Raw genomic sequence first — 20756 nt, forward strand, 5'->3', positions numbered from 1 at the left:
TTGTCACTGTCAGGAGCCCACATTCGAGAGCCGGGGTGCACCCAGCATGGCTCAGCTCTCCCCCAGTGGCTCGCCTGTGAGCTGGGAGGATGGGGACTGGGCTGTTTTCTCTGTCATTCTCACAGAGCTGCCTGCTGCATGCACGGAGCCGAGTGTGAGTGTAGAGGTCGCCATCCAAGCGTGGCCTGGGTGGTGGCCATGGCTCTCCAGGTGCCTCCAAGTTCTCTTGGACTGAGCGTTTCGTGATTAGGATCCATTTCTATCCAGACGAGTACGGGCCCTTGTTTTCTGAAGTTCCTGAAAGCTCCCACCTGAGCCAGCCCGCGGCTGATGTCCAATGGGCTTAGCCCACCTGCACAGGCAGGAGTTCTGCACCCACTGCCAGCTCGTTCTCTGAGTCAGCTGTCCACCACCTTTGCCCTTGGCGGGAGGTAGTAGACAGCCATGTGAGTGGGAGAGCAAGGCCAGAGTGAGGAAGGCTGCCCATACAGTCAGCCTCCTCTGGCCAGCCCAGTGGGTGTGGCCAAGGCACTGCTGTCCTCCTGTCCTGTCTCCCTCACCAGGGCTGTGACCCTCTATGCCTTCCTGTGATCCCCCAGTCTCTCTCAGCCTCGGCATTGGTCTTCCTGAGTTGTAACTGCTGAGCCCAACCTACCAGGATGGGAGCCGAGGGTGGACTGGAGCAGCACAGAACCCACAGTCATAGAGAATGGCCTTCCCAGAGACGCTCCAGCCCCTTGTTCCCGGTTACTGAGAGGTGGTGGGGAGCACAGTGAGGACATGAGGCTTCCAGGAAATGGCAGGGGGGCAGGAAGAAAGAGAAAGGTGTCACCTTTCACAGCCACTTTGATGGGGAAGCCCCACTCCTTCCTGGCCCTGTACCACCTCCTCCACGTTCCTGAGCAGCATTGTTCTCCTCACAGCCCTTTGAGGGAGGGCTTATCATCTTCCCTCTTACAGAAATTAATTTAAGGTCCAGAGAGGTTAAGTAATTTGCCCAAAGACACGCAGTTCTGAAAACACTGTGTTCATCTCATTGTATTATGCACAACACTTTATATCATCCTATCTTGATCCTATCTCTGTGTAAGAAATCTTTTACAAGATGATTCTGAAATGTTTTTGGAGCAAAAGATATAATGCCTATGATTTAAAAACATAATTTGGAGGGAGGGGAAGTGTGTGAGGGGATAGAAGAAACAAGTTTGGCAAAATGTTGATAATTGTTGAAGCTAGGCTATGAGCACACAGGAGTTCATGGTTACTATTATCTATGTTTGTATATGTTTGAAATGTTCCATAACAAAAGTTTCAAAAAAGTTAAAAATAATCCCCATGTGCCTGAACTTTGGAAAGAATTTGTTCCTCATCATAGCTCACATTTACCAAGTGCTGAAATACGAGCACACGTGACTTCAGGGCCTTTGCCGCAGACCTGTGTGGTGGGAGCAGTTATCGTCTCTGTTTGACTGATGAAGAAACTGAAGTTCAGAGAGGGGAAGCACCTTGCCCAAAGTCACATAGCTGTGGTTTCTGAGCTGGGATCTGAGCTCAGAAGGTCTGACCCTGACCTCATGTTCTGAGTCCTGTGGGCCCTGCCTCATCAGTTTGGTTCAGGGCTCACCAGCTCCTTTCCCAGCTGAGACTGTGCCTGTGCTGGGAGGGGAGCAGCCTGCAGTCCACCCACAGCATCCAGGGGAGGGAAACCAGCACCTACAGGACATCCCCTTGGAGCAGGTGCTTTCTGGGGAAGAGAAACTTGGGGATTACAAAGACACATGGGTCACCCCTGGCCTGAGCCTGGGTGGGTGGCATGGAGACTAGGGAATCCCAGGTCCAGTTCTCACCACTCAGCACACCTAATTGGATTCCGAGGGAAGGAATGAGAAATGCCCCGAATGAGTTATTTCTGCTTTGAAAATCCACACCTGGTGGATGACTGCTTTCTATAGCCCATTCATAGGTCTTGGCTGTATCTTATTTTCATCTACTGGGTAGTTAGAAAAGATTTCCCAGCACAGTCTTGACAGATTTTTTGAGGGCTCAGTGAGGAGGCACTGCTTCTTAAGGAAACAAGCCCAGGACTTACACCCATCCCACGCCACGGTGGCCAGAATGGCAGGGTCTGCCTCTGAAATTGCTCTGCCAATGGCAGAGGCAGGCCTGATAAGGGCAGATAATCCATCTTGTCAATGGCTTAGACCTCACCTGCTTGAAGGCCTACTGTGGCAGGGGAGAGAGATAAAGCAGAGGACTGGGCTCTCATCTCACTACATACCCTCTGCTCCATCCATCCATCCATCCATCCATCCATCTACCGTCCCTGCAACCATCTATTTCCCACCCACCTCCCCTTTTATACATTCACCCACCCACAGATCCATCAATTCACTTATCTATCCTTCCTCCCTCCAGTCTAACATTTGCCCTCATCCATCCATTCATACATCCATCCACCATTCATCCATCCATCCATCACCATCAGTCCACCATCCATCCATTCATACATACATCCACCGTCCATCCGCTCACCCACCCATCCATCCATCCACCATCCGTCCATCCATCCATCCATCCATCAATCCACCCACCCACCCTCCCCTCCATGTTCTCACCCACCCACCCATACCCACACACACCCATCCACCTACCCATTCACTCACCCTCCCATCCATCTAGTCATCCATCTACCCACTCATCTAGCTATCATTTCTACCTTTCTCCTCCACTTCTTTCCATCAGTCTCTCCACATCCACTTAGCCCATAAATTTCCCTGCCTACCCAACTTCCCAAACATCTTTCTTTCCCCCTCGACTCATCCATCAAAGTAGCCAACTATGTACCAAGCCGGTCAGTCAGCATCTCCCCTTCCTGCTTCATCTTCCTGATCCATCCAGTCATTGAGCCTTCCCTGAGTCTCCTTTCTGCTGCAACCTAAGCCAAGTGTTATAATCCCCAGATGGATCAGGGGATGCAAAGGAGGAGGAGGAGATGACCCTCATCTCACTGAGGTCTCATAACAACTAACTTGCTGGCTATGTGAAATGACCTCAGGGCAGGGCATCCCTTTCTGAGCCTCAGTTAGGCCTTGGACTTTACAGCTTCCTGGTGCCCAGCCTGCCTTGGCAGTTCTCCTTTGGCTCTGGCTGGCTCTGTGTTCAGACCCACTGTGGGGCATGTCACTAGCTGTCAGCTTGCCACATTCAGTCTCCTCCCAAGGCAAGCAACATGCACTCCCCCTCAGTGTTCTCACCCTAATCCTGGGAGGTAGGGAGTAGGGAGTTTTGTTCCTCTTTCACCTTTAAGTGCCTTCCCCAGAGTAATGCAGCTGGGAGAGCAGGGCAGGGTGTGGGGCGCAGAGGCACCAGATGCCCAATACACTGGCTGTCTCCCAAGCTACTGGGGAAGAGGGTTCTGCCAGGCCAGCCTAATGGGTCATTGACCTATGGCCCGACCACGCAGCCACAAGAGCCCTTCACTTGCCATCTGATGCCACTGATGAGAGCAGGACAGGAGAAAGGTCAAGAGACCAGGCCTGGAACCAGAGGCCTGCTCTCCCTGCCAGCTCTGCAGTGCCTGATTCTCTGATGGGGCGGAAAGGGGCTGATTTTAGAGGGGCTGCAGTGTGCTGGTGGGGAGATGAGGACCCTGAGGCCATCCCAGGAACAGGCTCAGATCTGGGGTGTGAGGGTGTAGACAAGGTGAAGAGAATCCCGCTTGGCTCGCCCACCTCGTCACAGGGGGCGATGCGGCCCACCACATCCTTCAGGTGACTGATGGTCGACTCCTCCTGGAAGTCCCGAGGGAACGTCTCTGTCCACTCGGCCAACAACTGGAGCAGTTTGGGGCCAAACTTCCGGACCTGGGCCTGCAAGGCAATCCGAGGGTCGTCTGCATTTGGTGAGGGTTGCTTGGGAGGTGGGGGTCACAGCAGCCTCTGTCTCAGCCACTCACTGCGCGTCTGGGCTGTCCGAGGGGCAGCAGCAATGGCCGAGGCGGGGTGGGCCTCGTGCCTACTTTGTGCCAGGAGACAGAGACGGGACATGGGGATGGGGGCTGACCACAGCAAAGCAGAGGGGGACAGACACACATTTGGAATGGGGGTCATCTCTTGTTTGTAACTGCCAGTCGTCCCATCTCCCTTTCTGTGGTGACAGCATCTGTTTTCCTGTGGGGTCTCCCTCTCCATCCTTCCCAGCTGATCCTGACCCAGGGCTCCAGGAGTGTGCCCAGATCAGTGCTGGCCAATCAGGGCATGGCACACCCCCATCATGCACTGTGATTGGCTCACAGAGGGGCATGTGGCCTAAGCTAAGCCAATGAGATCGGGGCTTTTATTTATCAGGCTCCTCTTTCCACAGGATTGGGAAGGGTAGACCATGACCCTGGAGCCGCGGAGGCCATCAGACCGTACAGAGAACCTGCCTGAGCCAGAGTGAGGCTGGCCAGAGGTAAACAAAGCAAGGGGTCTTAGGGAGAAAGACCACGTTTTAATGGTGCTTTAGTCCCTGGAGCCAGTGGTAGCTTGAGACTTTGCAGTTATATGAGCCAGTAAAGTCCCTTTACCTTAGGCCCGTTGAAACTGGGTTTCTATCACTGGACAGCGGAACCCTACTGACACATGCATAAATAGGCAGTTGTAGCCCATGGGATATGGCGAGGGACAGAGGAAAGGATATGGGGAACCGAGGGAAGGCTGAGCCAACAGTGGACCCGCAGAAGAAGAAAGGGTGGAACAGAGGGTGCTGGGGGCAGGGAGACCAACAGGCACGGCAGGGCCATCCCAGGCCACAGATGGGGATCTACTCATGGGGCTCTGGGGGCCCAGGTTTGGGCTGTGTGAGCTCAAGGCTCCCCTAGGGCATTGGAAAACAGCACTGGGGTTAAAGGTTCTGACTCTGTCCCTTCTGGCTCTGGGCTTCAGACAAGTCAGAAACCCCTGTGGGCTCCTTGTCAGGAGAACGGGAGCAATTGCTGCCTCTCCAAGAGGTTGATTCACAAGTGCATGTCAGGGGAGACCCAGTACACTCGGAGGCCCCCGGCCCTGCCCTGCCTCTCACCTTGTCCAGCACTGGCTTGTCCAGCTGCTGCTGCTCGATGCACAAGTGGCAGACCCGGGCCAGGAGCTCCTGGGGCTCGATGAAGAGGCGGGAGCTCAGCAGGAAGGTAAAGATGTAGGCTTTCTGGGGGGATACGGGAGAAAGGCAGCATGTGCTCACAAGGGCATGGAAGGACGTGCCTCCCAGCCTACTCCACCCCCAGGCCCAGCCAGCCCCAGCTCTGCTGTCTCCCCCATGCCTGGTGGAAGAGAGCCCAGTCTGCTACCCCTCCTCCCCACTGGGTGGATCACCCACCTCAGGGTAGTAGTCAGCTTTGGGCACCAGCTGCTCGATCAGGGTGTCCAGGGAGGCTGAGGATGGAGCTCCATCCAGGAGGGGCTGCCCGGCCTGCTCACCATCCGTGGGCTCAGGGTGGGGTGGGCCGAGGCTGCCTGGAGTGACCATGTTGGAGGTGCTCAGTGTCCGGGGCATGCCTACCTGCAATGGCAAGGGGCATTTGGACCTGCTGGTCCCCTGGGATCCTGGCTGGGCAGGCCCTGCCTCCCATAGGCTCTTCTGTGCCCACCTGAGCCCAGTGATCACCTCCTGGGAGGGCTGCCAGGGAGGGATCCCCCCACCCCATAGCCACTGCATCCCCAGGAATCATCTCTTTTCCATTATCATTCCTAGCCATTTAGGGACTGACTGTTTCCAGTATCCACTCCTACTCGCAGTGAAGGTTGTTTTTGACCAGGCTTAGACAATCAACGTATTTGCCCTGCTGCTGGCCACAAGAATGAGTCGGGGGTGGACCTGATCCAAACTAGAGGGCTCAGATGCAATCCTAGAACTTCTGTGGCACTTGAAAGCTCTTTCCCCTGGGTCCCTGAGCAGTGGAATGGCACGGTTGGAACCATCCTGTCCCTCAAGGAGCCAGGAAAGCGAGCACATTCCTGAGTTCCGTGGGTGAGGCCCTGGATCCTGCTGTGCCCGAAGCTGCTCTGTGGACTGCTCCATCACATGAGTCGGTTTGAGTTTCTCTCAGGTGCAGCCAAATGACGGTCCAGGCTCTTTGTGATTAGGACCCACTGACCTGTCCCGCTATTCCCCCCTTGCAGGAAGGCTCTCCCACCATCTTCAATCCTCCATCCCTCTGCACGTGGCTGAAGTGACTCCCCCTAGGTGGGACCTTCCCTGTTTCCCTGCAGCAACCCGTCAAGGCTGGGCCTGACTTCCGGTGGGCATCAGCAGATTCTCCCTGTTAGCACTGTGGAGTGCTTGGGGTGCTGCTGGTGCCTGGTATAGAGAAAGGTCTCCAGCCAGACCTCCTCCAGGTGGGGCCACAGCACACATATCTTCTGACCCAGCGCTGAGTCAAGGTCCTGGCCTGCAGCAGGCACCCATCCACGAGTGTGCACTGGACAGTGCTTCCTCCCTCGGGCTCTGCACATATGTCTGTTGGTCAGTCTTCCTGAATGAAGCCTTTGGGGCACTTGTGGCAGCGAGTCCTGGCCAAGCCTGTGACTGTTTAACCATCTCCCATACGTTTAACCAGCTCCCATACGTAACCATCTCTCCATACATTCAAGCAGCCCCCGCAGCCTTAACTGTGGAGTCCTGCAGGCTCACCACAGGGACCTTACAGGGAGCAGCCTCCCCACTGCCCCTCTCACCTCACCCCTACTGCCCCCATGGCAGACCCTGGCCCCAGCCTGTTTCTGACTTCTCCTGCCCGCTGGTGACCTGGCCCTGAAAGTAAAGACAGAGGGACTTGGAGAGTCCAAGCTGATGTTGGGGATCAGAAGCAGCCCTGCAGAGGGCTGTCCCTAGGGCGTGCAGCGACTGGGTTACAGTGCAGGGAGGGTGCGGGAACCAGTCTGAACAGCGGCCTGGACAGTCCCAGCCCTAGGGACAGCCACAGCTTTATTTCACCTTTCCAGCAAAGTTGTAAGTGTTCAATTTTCAGTTGATGAAACTAAAATTTCACAAAATTGTCTCCTGTCCATCCCAGTGGGAAAGCTGCTGCACATGAGGGCACACGGGGGCTGCCCTGCAGGGAATGGTGGTTAACTCTGGGGTGAGCGCTGCCTCTGCCGCACACCCAGAGCCCAGAACCAGAGCCCAGTTCCACTAGACAGAAAGCTCTTGAGGCCAGGAAGGTCCGCTCTCTCCTGCCAGACACCTGGCACCTCCTCCCTATAGCCTGTCCCAGATCCCAGTTTTCTCAAAGATGAGCCAGTAGTGGAGGTGGAGGCGATTCTGAAAACCTCTCTGTAGCTCAGGGTGGTCCGTCAGACAATGTGAGAGGGTCTGCAGAGGGGCCTTTCTGGGGAAGCCAGGATGTCACAACTTCAAGAGGTGAGCTGGGAAGCATCCAGAGCACCTCAGGTCTGGCCTGGTACTGGGGGCCGGGTGTGGGGGGCCGGACACACGAGGAAGGGGGGAGGGCTTGGACCCAGCTCTGTTCCGAAGCAGCAAGTTTCCACTGGAGGTCAGGGGTTGCGTGGAGCTGGGGGCCAGAACCATTATGACTCACAGGGATGCCCAGAGAGCAGATGGGTGGCTGATGTTGCCCTCCCACCTCCAAGCACCCATCCTGTTGCCAGCTGGGCTCTGGCCCGATTATCAGTGAATGGATGGGCTTGGCCCCCTCCTGCAGTCTCTGGTGTCTCCTGCTGTTGCTGATTCATGCGTGCATTCATGCGTGCATGCATGGAGTGGCTGCAGATGGACAGGACCTCTCAGAGCTGGCAAGGGGTTGGGGAGGCAGACATAAGCAAGCCAAGGCATGCAGAGAGACTGTACCACTGAGGCTCTGAAGGGTGTGCCCAGGCAAGGGGAGAGGGGATGATGACTTCCTGCATCTGGGTATTCCTTTGAGATAGGGTGGGTGCGGTCAGAGCCACAGTAGTGCCCTGACATTCCTCTCACCCCTCCCCGAAGGTGCGCTGGCACAGACGTCATCCTCCTCCCTTGAGCAGGGGCTCCAGCCTACTGGGAACACAGACGGGCTGCGGAAGTGGCCCCCATTCACCCTCTCCCATAGTAACTGCTTTTATTAATTTCTTACCTATTTTTCTGTCCTTCTGTATACAAGGACAAAAAAATATAAATATATATATTCCCCCCTTTCTTTATTACACAAAAAGTAGTGTATTGCACACACTCTCCTGTGCTCTTTTCACTAACAGTACATTTTGAAAATCTTCCCATGGCAGGACAGAGCACGTTCATGCTTTTTATTTTTTAACTGTCCCACAGTAATCCATTGTTTGGATGTCCAACGGTAATTTTTTTTAACATCTTTATTGGAGTATAATTGCTTTACAATGGTGTGTTAGTTTCTGCTTTATAACAAAGTGAATAAGCTATACATATCCATATATCCCCATATCTCCTTCCTCTTGCATCTCCCTCCCACCCTCCCTATCCCACCCCTCTAGGTGGTAACAAAGCATGGAGCTGATCTCCCTGTGCTATGCGGCTGCTTCCCACTAGCTATCGGGGTAATTTTTAAAAGCCAACTCAACTGTCCATCAACAGATGAATGGATAACAAAATGTGATGGATACACACGACGGGCTATCATTCAGCCTTAAAAAGGAAGGACATTCTGACATGTGCTACCACGTGGGTGAAACTTGAGGACTCTAATGCTGAGTGAAATAAGCCAGACACAAAAGGACCAATCTGTATGATTCCTCTTACATGCAGCTCCTGGAGTAGTCAAGTTCATAGAGACAGACAGTAGAAGGTGGCTCCCAGGGCAGGAGGTGCATGGGGAGTTACTTTTATTCACAGAGAGCTTCAGTGCTGCAAGATAAAAAGAATTCTGGAGATGGATGCTGGTGGTGGTTGCACAACAATGTGAATGTATTTAATGCAATTGAACTGCACACTTAAAAATGGTTAAGATCGTAAATTTCATGTTATGTGTATTTTACCACAATTTTAAAAGAAGCCAGTGATGCTGGGAAAATTGTTTCTTGTCACAATTTCCCTTGAGAATCCTTGGAATCACCAGTAGTTCCCCAATGTGTGCTTCTAAGCACACAGCCTGCATGGTGTACATGAGCAGCAGCTGGGAGTACAGGGCCGGCACAGAGGTCCCGAGCGGGCTGGCGGGCTACTCCGTCTGTGCCCCATCTAAAGAGCTGTTTCAAGTTATCTCTCTTTGCTTTGCCTCGGGGCCTGGGACTCTCTCTCTCTCTCTCTCTGTGTGTGTGTGTGTGTAGACAGGTGCATGGTATGACTCCAGTAGGTGTGTCTGCTTTATACCCACTAAATGAACAAGACAACAAAACAACCAGTGCTGTCTGGCATGTCGGAACAGCCCTTTAAACACTGCTGGGCAGGGCTATACACTGTCACAGCCCCTTTGAATTGGACAAGATTTGACTCGATGTGCAAAGAGCCTTATGTTTGAGAGTGTTCTTTCACCTTAATCAAATCCTTGGAAATTTATCCCAAGAAAATAATCTAAAGAGGAAAAGTTTTGGAAAGGAGTTTGGTTTGGTGTTAATTATAAGCAGTGAACAAAATGCAGAACGCCACAGATGATGAACAGAAGGAGAACATACCCATTAGTGGAGTTTCTGTTGCCGTTGAAATGACAGTTATGAGGACTCAGTGATAACATAGAAATGGTTATGATGTAACGAAGTGAAAATGGGAGGAGAGGAAACTGCACATATGACACGATACAAGCAATATTATTCCAATGAATAAAATTACAATGGAACACTGAAAAAATGCTTCATTGATGTGCATGCCCCCTTTGCCCCGATGTATGCTATTGTCTTGGTGCTATCCATTCAAGCTGAATGAAGGTCGAGCTCAGTCATCAAACATAGCTGAGAAGACGAAAGGCCCCCAGAACACCTGAACACATCCCAGGGCTATGGCGGGTGGTGGGATCGCGGGCATGCTCAGCCCGTGACCCCCTGAGGGGACGCAACCAACAGTGGCCCAGCCATGGTTTGAATGCAAAGTCCACTTTCTGATGTGTCCAGGTGAGGGCCCCTTTACCCCAGGACTAACCACACACCACACCTTCGAACACGCTGCACCTGCTTGCCTGGCATGCCTCCTGACCCCTGTGACCCCTGGGCCTCCCCAATCCCCCAGACTTCACACTGGCCTTGGTCTCCTGGCATTGTGTTCTCTCCAGGAGGAGGCTGGCTCGCCCACTGCTGCACTCTAGGGCCCGGCTCCCTGACACACACGCACAGTGGGTGCTCGGTCAAGATACGTGGCATTCAAGTGACTCAGTGGTGCAGGTGAGAGGCAGTGAAGCCTGAAATTGAACAGTGCAAAAAGGGATGATGAGGTGTGGCCAACACACCAGGCATTCAAGTATTGGAGTCTGTGGGAGGGAAGCTGGGGAGAAGCCTGCAGTCCTGACCTGGGAAGGCCAATCTTCCCTGCCTGACGCCCCATCTCATCCCTTAGGCCTCCCATCTTACCGATGAGGAAACTGAGGCTCAGAGTGGGAAAGGCAGGTACCCAGCTCTCATGCTGAGTACATGGAAGAGCTGGGACTTGAGCACAGGTGAGTCTGAACTCCAGGCCCTCTTCCTGACCATCAGCCCACCTGGGCACTGATGCTGGTATCCCCAGGCCACAGTGTCAGAGGGACTCGGTCAGACACTTGAGGTGTGACCAGCAGTGCCCAAAACACGAGGAGAGAAAAAGCCCATGCTGGTTGGCCCGGGGTCACAGTGGCCCCTACGGGGACAGGCCATCCCTTCCAGGTATTAACTTTGGCCTGTGGGCCCAGGTGCACAGAGGACCTCCTCTTCCAGGTGCCACATCTCCTTCCCAGCCCAGACCTGAGCTCCAAATCCACCCCTCTTGGCACCTCCATTGGCTGGGTCTGCTTTCTTGGCCTCCATCTCCTTTCCTTCTGGCTACAAACACAGGAGTTTTGCTTTGGGGAGTAACCACACCCTCTGATGAATACTGACAGTCCTGGTGGGACTACCAGGGAGGCCCACCCTCACTTGGCCAAGGGGCGGGAACCAGCCCAGCCTGGGCCAATCAGATGCACTGCCCTGGAAAATGCACTTGGTTGTTGTGGGGGGACCTGACCTAAGCAGGCCTGACCTGCTGCAGGCCAGGCCTGGGAGGGGCAGGGGTGGCTTCTGAGTCACAGTTTCCCCCCAACCTAGGCTTGTGCTCCTGCCTCAGTTTCTCTGCCCATGTCTCCTATTCCCCTGCTTAGTCCCTGCCCCTCAGGCGTATATATGGATCCCCGTGTTTAAGTCTCCAGGCCCCGCATGTGGAGGTGCTGGGACTCCCATGACAGTTATGAGGGGTAGGCAGCGAGCCTGCATTGCATGGATCTGATCTGCAGGAAGACTGGCAGATGCAGGGAGAGGACCCCCAGCAAGCCACCCTGCAGGTGAGGCTGGTAGAGAGTGGCCAGAGCTGTGGGCACGAGAAAACACAGCTCCGCTGGGCTCCCTGAGGGCTGTCCACGTGCTCAGACCTTCCAGGTTTAAGAGAGCCCAGAATTCCTGACATTTTGTATTTTGATTTTAATTAAATTTGTTTTTTTAAAAAAGCCACAGCGGGGACCACACTGTATGACGAAAGCACATTTAGAAACGACATCTCTGGCTCCTGGGTGGCCAGTCTACAACCCTCATTCTGCTGGCCCAGCCCACAGGGCTGGTGACTGGCATAAAAAAGCTGCCAAAAATGGAAATCCAAAGACCCTATGGAAGGAATGTGTGTGGCTGGTCAGTGCAACATGTCTTGGGGACTGGAGAGGAGATGTTCTCTCCAGCCTTCTTTCCTGGGTGGGCACCGGGCCAGGCTTGACCGAGGGGACAGAGGGAAAGACACTCCTAGAAAACGGCCCTGAAAAGTGCCTTTGTGCACAGAGAACAGGGAAAAGAATCCCTCCTCTTTAGTTTATGAAGAGGAACCGGTAAGATTAAGTGCACAAAGCACTCAGCACAATACCTGCCATGGAGAGGAAAGGACCACCAAGGCCAGTCCTCCCCACGGGTGCTCACCACCTGCAAGGGCTTAGAACACAACATGAGCAGCAATTCCAACTGCTAATGGAGCTCTGTGCCAAAATTCTGAACAGCACTCCTGTGCTTCACCAGGGTTTCCAAGCTGGCTGTGGCCTGATGGCCCTCTACCCTGCTCCTCCAGGCTTGTAGCTGGAGCTTCTGAAACCAGCTATCAATAGCTGCTGGGGGTTATCCCTGCCAACTGACTCTTGAAGGATGTAGTTGGCCACAACTTCAAATCAGAGCCACTTCTGCCTTTGCCTCCCTATGTAGCATACGTTTACACATTTACATATTTGCATCCCATCATTTCTTCCCCCTCCCCCATTATATCTTTCTCAAAAATTGTTGTAATATCTGCTTAACATAAAATTTATCATATTAACCATTTTTAAGTGTACACTTCAGTGGCATTAACCATTTAGTTGCTCAATCATCACCACTATCCATCTCCAGAAATTTTCCATCTTCTCCAAATAAAACTCCATGCCCAGTAAGCAATAACTCCCCATTCTCCCCTCCCTTCAGCCCCTGGTCATCACCATTCTATTTTCTTCTTTAAGAATTTGACAGTTCTAGGTACTTGTATAAGTGGAATCATATAGTATTTGTCCTTTTGGAAGGCAGCTATGTTCACCACTATACCACCAACACTGCACAGCAGTATTTGTCCTTTTGGGACTGGCTTATTTCACTTAGTAGAAAGTCTTCAAGGTTCATTCCTGTTGTAGTATGTGTCAGAATTTCCTTTCTTTTCTTTTTTTTTTTTTTTTTTGCGGTACGTGGGCCTCTCACTGTTGTGGCCTCTCCCGTTGTGGAGCACAGGCTCTGGACACGCAGGCCCAGCGGCCATGGCTCACGGGCCCAGCTGCTCCGCGGCATGTGGGATCTTCTCGGACTGGGGCACGAACCCGTGTCCCCTGCATCGTTAGGCGGACTCTCAACCACTGTGCCACTAGGGAAGCCCCAGAATTTCCTTTCTTTTTAAGGCTGGATATTTATACTGTATTTCACTGTATATGTATACTACATTTTCTTTATCCATTCATCCATCAGTGGACATTTGGGTTGCTTCCACCTTTGTCACACTGCTTTCCACAGCAGTTGTCCATTTTACATTCCTACCAGCAATGTAAAAGGGTTCCAATTTCTCCACATCCATGCTAATACTGATTTTCTTTATTTTTTTTTTTCGGTACATGGGCCTCTCACTGTTGTGGCCTCTCCCGTTGTGAAGCACAGGCTCCGGATGCGCAGGCTCAGCGGCCATGGCTCACGGCCCTAGCCGTGACCGGGGTACGAACCCGTGTCCCCTGCATCGGCAGGCAGACTCCCAACCACTGTGCCACCAGGGAAGCCCTGATTTTCTTTATTTTTGATGGTAGCCACCATTAGGGTATGAAGTGGTATCTCATTGTGGTTTTGATTTGTATTTCCCTAATGATCAGTGATGTTGAGCATCTTTTCATGTGCTTATTGGCCATTCATATACATCTTCTTTGGAGAAATGTCTACTCAAGTCCTTGGCCCATTTTTGTATTGAGCTGTTTTTATTGTTGTTGAGTTTTAGGAGTTCTTTATGTATTTCAGATATTAATCCCTCTTAGCTTTGTGATTTGTAAATATTTTCTTCTATTATATGGGTTGCCTTTTTACTCTGATGATAGTGTCTTTTGATGCACCAAAGTTTTTCATTTGGGTAAAGTCCAATTCGTCTATTTTTTTCTTTTGTTGCCTGTGCCTTTGGTGTCATATGTAAGAAATCATTGACAAATGCAATGTCATAAAGTTTTTTTCCAATGTTTTCTTCTAAGAGTTTTATAGTTTCAGCCCTTATGTTTAGGGCTTTGATCCATTTTGCATTAATTTTTGTATATGGTGTTAGGAAAGGGTCCAACTTCATGATTTGACCTGTGGATATCCAGTTTTCCCAGCACCATTTGGGAAAGGATTTTTCTTTCCCCACTGAATGGTCTTGGCACGCTTGTCAAAAATAATTTGATTCTATACACTGGCATTTATTTGTGGGCTTTCTAGTCTATTCCATTGGTCTATATGTTTGTCTTTATGGCAATACCACACTGTTTTGATTACTGTAGCTCTGTATTAAATTTGAAATCAGCACGTGCAACGCAAATCCTACAACTTTGTTTTTCCATTTCAAGATTGTTTTGGCTATTCAGGGTCCCTTGAGATTCCATATAAAGTTTAGATGGAGTTTTCTACCTTGGCCAAAAACCCAATTGTAATTTTGATAGAGATTGCATTAAATCTGTAGATTGCTTTGGATAGTGTTAACATCTTAACAATATTAAGTCTTCCAATCCATGACACAGGTTGTCTCCACTTATTGGTGTCTTCTCTCATTTCTTTCAGTAATGTTTTGTAGTTTTCAGGGTATAAGTGTTTTGCCTCCTGGGTTAAATTGATTCCTAAGTGTAAGTTTCTAAGTTTATTCTTTTGATGCTATTATAAGTGGAGTTGTTTTCTTAATTTCCATTTTGGATTGTTCACTGTTAGTATACAGATACACAACTAATTTTTTTTTTTTTTTTTTTTTTTTTTTTTTGCGGTATGCGGGCCTCTTACTACTGCAGCCTCTCCTGCTGTGGAGCACGGGCTCCGGACGTGCAGGCTCAGCGGCCATGGCTCACGGGCCCAGCTGCTCTGCGGCATGCGGGATCCTCCCGGACTGGGGCATGAAACTGTGTCCCCTGCATTGGCAGGCAGACTCCCAACCACTGAGCCACCAGGGAAGCCCCACAACTAATTTTTTTGGTGTTGATTTTGTAGCCTGCTACTTTGCTGAATTTGTTAATTAGTACTAACAGTTTTGTTTTGTTTTTTGTATGTAATCTTTAGGGTTTTCTATATATTAGGTCATTTGTTTGCAAACAGCTAATTTTACTTCTTTTCTAATTTGGTTGCATTTTATTTCTTTTTCTTGCTCTGGCTAGAGCTTTTTTCACTATGTTGAATAGAAGTGGCAAAACAGGCATCCTTGTCTTGTCCCTGATTTTAGAGGGAAAGATTTCAGTCTTTCACCAGTGAGTATAATATTAGCTGTGGGTTTTTCATGTACAGCTTTTATTATGTTGAGGTAGTTTCCTTCTAGTCCTAGTTTGTTGAGAGTTTTTATCATTAAAGGGTACTGAATTTTTTCAAATTCTTTTTCTGCATCAATTGAAATGATCAGACGATTTTTTCCTTCTTTTTTTAATGTGATGTGTTACATTAATTGATTTTCATAGGTTGAGTCATCTTTGAATTCTAAGAATAAATCCCACTTGGTCCTTCTAATATGCTGCTGAATTCAGTTTTCTAGTATTTTGTAGAGGAACTTTGCATCGATGTTCATGAGGAGTATTGGTCTATAGTTTTCTTTTCTTGCAGTGTCTTTGTCTGGCTTTCATATCAGGGCAATACTGGCCTCATAGAATGAGTTAGGAAGTGTTCTCTCTTTACTTTTTGAGAAAAGTTTGAGAAGGATTGGTGTTAATTCTTCTTTAAATGTTTGGTAGAAATTCACCAGTGAAGCCATCAGCTCCAGGGCTTTTCTTTGTCAGGAGGATTTTAATTACTGATTCAATCTCCTTACTAGTTATAGGTCTAGATTTTCTATTTCTTTGTGATTCAATCTTGGTAGGTTTTGTGTTTCTAGGAATTGTACATTTCATCGAGGTTATCTAATTTGTTCTCATACAATTGTTCATAGTATTTTCTTATAATCCTTCTGTAGAATTGGAAGTAATGTTCCCACTTTCATTTCTAACTTTAGTAATTGAGTAATTCTCTTTTTTATTGTCAATCTAGTTAAAAGTTTGTCGATTCTGTTAATCTTTTTGAAGAACTAACTTTAGGTTTCATTGATTTTCTGTAATTTTTTTCTATTCTATATCTTATTTACCTCTTCTCTAATCTTCATCAGTTCCTCCATTCTGCTAGATTTGGGTTTAGGTTGCTCTTCTTTTTCTAGTTCCTTGTTGATTTGAGATCTTTCTTCTTTTGTTTTTTTAAATAAATTATTTATTTATTTATTTATTTTTGCCTGTGTTGGGTCTTCATTGCTGCGTGCAGGCTTTCTCTAGTTGTGGCTGGCGGGGGGGCTACTCTTCATTGCAGTGCACAGGCTTCTCCTTGCAGTGGCTTCTCTTATTGCAGAGCATGGGATCCAGGCATGCGGGCTTCCGTAGTTGTGGCACATGGGCTCAGTAGTTGTGGCTCGTGGGCTCTAGAGTGCAGGCTCAGCAGTTGTGGCACATGGGCTTAGTTGCTCTGCAGCATGTGGGATCTTCCCAGACCAGGGTTCGAACCCATGTCCCCTTCATTGGCAGGCAGATTCTTAACCACTGTGCCACCAAGGAAGCCCTCTTTCTTCTTCTTTTTTTTTTTTTTTTTTTTTTTGTGGTACGCGGGCCTCTCACTGTTGTGGCCTCTCCCGTTGCAGAGCACAGGCTCCAGACGCGCAGGCTCAGCGGCCATGGCTCACAGGCCCAGCCACTCTGCAGCATGTGGGATCCTCCCGGACCGGGGCACGAACCCGTGTCCCCTGCATCGGCAGGCGGACTCTCAACCACTGCACCACCAGGGAAGCCCTCTTTCTTCTTTTTTAATGTCAGTGTTTATAGCTATAAACTTCTCTCTTAACATTGTTTTCACTGCAACCCATAAGTTTTAGTATGTTGTGTTTCCATTTTCATTTGTCTCTAAGGATTTTCTAATTTCCTTTATGATTTTTTTCTTTGAACCATTGGTTAAGAGTGCATTGTTTAGTTTCCACAGATTTGTGAATTTTCTAGTTTTCTTTTTATTGTTGACCTCTAACTCATCCTTATTGTGGTTGGAGAAGATACTTTGTAAGATAGATATCTTTTTTTAATATATTGAGACTTGATTGTGGCCCATTATATGGTCTATCCTGGAAAATGTCCCCTGTGCACTTGAGAAGAATGTGTAATCTATTGTTGTTGCATAGAGTGTTTTGTATATGTCTCGTAGATCTAGTTGGCTCATTGTGTTTTTCAAATCCTATATTTCTTTACTTATTTTTTGTCTGATTGTTTTATCCATTATTGAGAGTGGGGTATTAAAGTCTCCAACTGTTATTGTAGAACTATCTGTCTCTCTAATTCTTGTAATTTTTTTCTTCATATATTTTGATGGTCTGTTTTAAAGTTATGTAAATGTTTATAATTGCTATATCTTGCTGTAATGAACCTTTTATTAATATATGATGTCCTTCCTTATCTCTTGTAACCTTTTTAAATTTAAAGTTTATTTTCTGCTATTAGCATAGCCACCCCACTCTCTTTTGGTTAGTGGAATATCTTTTCCCATCCTTTCACTTTTAACATATTTATGTCTTTGAATCTAAAATGAGTCTCTTGTAGACAGCACGTAGTTCGATCATTTTTTAAAATCCATTCTGCCAATCTCTTTTTGACTGGAGAGTTTAATCCATTTAGATTTAAAATAATAACTGTTAAGGGGAATTTACTTCTGCTATTTTGCTATATTTTCTATATGCCTTATAGCTTTTTGTCCCTCATTTCCTGTATTACTGTCTTCTTTTGTATTTAGTTAATTTTTTATTGTGAAACATTTAAATTATTTTCCAGTTTCCTTTTGTGTATATTCCATAGCTATTTTCTTTGTGGTTACCATGGGGATTACATTTATCATCCTAAAGTTATAACACTCTAGTTTGAATTTATGCTAGCTTAACTTTAATAGCATACAAAAACTCTGTCCCTATACCATTCTGTCCCTACACTGTTTCAGTTATTGAGGTCACAAAACCACGTCTTTATGCAGTTAGTGTCATAGGCTAATAATTATTTTTGTAAAAAAACCCATTAGTCTCTTAAATCATGTAGAAAACAAAAAGTGGAGTTACAAACCAAAGTTACAATAATACTAACTTTTATACTTGCCCATGTATATATCTTTACTAGAGATCTTTATTTCTTCATATGGCTTTGAGTTACTGATTAGTGTCTTTTTGTTTCAACTTGAAGGACTCCATTGAGTATTTCTTGTTCTGGTATAATGAAACCATTCAGCTTTTGTTTATCTTGGAATATCTTAATTTCTCCCTCATTTTTGAAGGATAGTTTTGCTGTATATTGAATTCTTGGTTGGCAATGTTTTTACTGTCAGAACTTTGACTATATCAACCCATTGCCTTCTGGCCTCAAAGGTTTCTGATGAGAAAAATGCCAATAATCTTATTGAGGTTCTCTTGTATGTGACAATTTGCTTCTCTCTTGCTGCTTTCCATATTCTTTTTGTCTTTTTCTTTCGATATTTGATTACAATGTGTTTCATCATGGTTCTCTTTGAGTTTATTTTACGTGGAGTTTGTTGAGATTCTTGAATGTTTATATTCATGTTTTTCATCAAATTTGGGAAGTTTTCAACCATCATTTCTTCAAACAATCTCTCTGCTCCTTTCTCTCTCTCCTCTCCTTCTGGGAGTCTCACAACATGTATGTTTGTTTTCTTATTAGTGTCCCACAGGCTCCTTAGGCTCTGTTCACTTTTCTCCAGCATTTTTTCTTTATGTTCTTAAGACTCAATAATTTCAATCATCCTAGCTTTAAGTTCACTGATTCTTTCTTCTGTGTGCTCAAATCTGCTTTGGAATATATCTAGTGAATTTTTCATTTCAGGTATTGTACTTTTCTGCTCCGAAATTCCTTTTTTGTTTTTTTATGTTTTCCATCTCTTTATTGATATTTCTATTTTGTTCATAGTTTTCTCAACTGGTCACCTCATCTTTGTCTAATAAGTCCATCATCTGGTCTTCCTCAGGGATGGTTTATGCTGATATTTTTCTCCTTTCAATGGTCCATACATTCCTGTTTCTTTGTATGCCTTATGATATTTTGTTGTTGTTGAACATTGGACGTTTGACTCTTATAAAGTAGTAACTAAAATCTGGAAATAAGATTTCCTCAGGATTAAAAAAAAAATTTCTTCAGGGTGCCTTTGTGCTGGGATCAGCCTAACATGTAAAATTAAGATCTTTTTGGGTCTTTTACGAGCCTGCACCTTTCCATAGGCATGTTCAGTAACTTTAGAAATTCTTCCCTATATGTGGTTTTTTTTTTTTTTTTTTTTGCGGTACGCGGGCCTCTCACTGTTGTGGCCTCTCCCGTTGCGGAGCACAGGCTCCGGACGCGCAGGCTCAGCGGCCATGGCTCACGGGCCCAGCCGCTCCGTGGCATGTGGGATCTTCCCAGACCAAGGCTCGAACCCACATCCCCTGCATCAGCAGGCGGATTCTCAACCACTGCGCCACCAGGGGAGCCCTATGTGGTTATTTTTGAAAGTCCTAATCCTTAAATGTTTGGCTCTCAAGAGAGGAAAAAGAGAAAAAAGAAGGGAGGGGGAACCAGGCTCTGGCCCTTTAAATCCCCTAAAGCCTATTCAGCCAGCAGGAATTGCAACTATGGTGGCCTGCTTCTGTATCTGCGCCTCCATAATCAGAAGCAATAGGTATAAGAACCCAGATCCCTGATATTTAGAGAACAAGGGCATTATTGCCCACCTTGGCTCCCATAAACTGTGTGCAAGCTGCTCCAGGAATATGTGCATGGCTGCCTGCCCTGAGGCTGAAGGGTGGAGGATGCTGCTACCATGCTCAGATCTGAAACTGACCAAAATTAACTGAGATTTACTGCTTAAGCCTTCCTCTGGGAGCTGCAGGCCTTTAAATAGACTCTAGAGTGCTGAAATAATTACATTAGACAGATTCTGCCAGTTCAACTGTCATCTAGGTGGAGATGGAATCCTGGTACTTCCTATGCCACTATCTTCCCTGATGTCCCCCAATTATATCTTTAACTGGGTATTGCTATTGGGTTTTTGTTTGTTTAGTTTCTTGTTTTATAAATTTATTTATTTTATTTATTTATTATTTTTGGCTGTGTTGGGTCTTTGTTGATGCACACAGGCTTTCTCTAGTTGTGGCGAGTGGGGGATACTCTTTGTTGTGGTGCTACTCTTCTCATTGTGGTGGCTTCTCTTGTTGTGGAGCATGGGCTCTAGGCATGAGGGCTTCAGTAGTAGTGGCACATGGGCTCAGTATTTGTGGCTCGCAGGCTCTAGAGCACAGGCTCAGTAGTTGTGGTGCACGGGCTTAGTTGCTCTGCGACATGTGGAATCTTCCAGGGCTCAAACTCGTGTGCCCTGCATTGGCAGGTGGATACTTAACCACTGTGCCACCAGGTAAGTCCCTGCTATGGGGTTTTGTATATGGATTTTTTCATCTCATTAGTTCTAATAGTCTTGGGTTTTCCAGAAACCAATCATGTCTACAATTAATAGTAATTTCATTTTTTCCTTTCTTGTGGTTAAACCTCACTCCCTTTTCTTGTCATAGTGTATTGGACAAAACTCCTGCAAAAACAATACTAGTGGGAATAAACATCTTAAATTGTTCCATCTTCGATCAGGGACAGGTATGCTCTGGGACAGAGATGAGAGCCCTTCAACGATGATGCTCCTAGTCCCCTTGCAGCTTTTTGGGAGGGTTTGGGGCCACACACAGTTCCTGAATCTGTGTGTGCCCTGGAAGCCCCAGGCATCCTCCTTCCCCTGCCATGAGAAGGAGCTCCCTGTCTAGATGGCCTCTTCAGAGACCATGTTTCAGTTTTACTTTTATCTGTGCAGGGCCACCAGAAGCTC

At 47.8% G+C, this 20756-nt stretch overlaps 1 protein-coding gene across 17 annotated transcripts in view; it reads right to left on the minus strand.

Moving 5' to 3' along the window:
- RASGEF1C (RasGEF domain family member 1C) overlaps positions 1 to 20756 on the minus strand; it is a 97782-nt gene that overhangs the window by 27231 nt on the left and 49795 nt on the right. For 14 of the 17 annotated variants that reach the window (XM_067732606.1, XM_067732601.1, XM_067732610.1 and 11 more), the window contains 3 exons: positions 5356 to 5538; positions 5062 to 5184; positions 3732 to 3869 (listed from right to left, as the gene is read on the minus strand). In XM_067732606.1, coding sequence (XP_067588707.1) covers positions 3732 to 3869; positions 5062 to 5184; positions 5356 to 5532 — 438 coding nt within the window. In that variant the 5' untranslated portion in view covers positions 5533 to 5538. Of the gene's footprint in view, positions 1 to 3731; positions 3870 to 5061; positions 5185 to 5355; positions 5539 to 8748; positions 8854 to 20756 lie in introns of all 17 variants that reach the window. The other 3 variants (XM_067732608.1, XM_067732604.1, XM_067732605.1) reach the window with 1 other exon arrangement.

This window comes from Pseudorca crassidens, chromosome 3 (genome assembly GCF_039906515.1).
Source record: "Pseudorca crassidens isolate mPseCra1 chromosome 3, mPseCra1.hap1, whole genome shotgun sequence".
Taxonomy (NCBI): Eukaryota; Metazoa; Chordata; class Mammalia; order Artiodactyla; family Delphinidae; genus Pseudorca; species Pseudorca crassidens.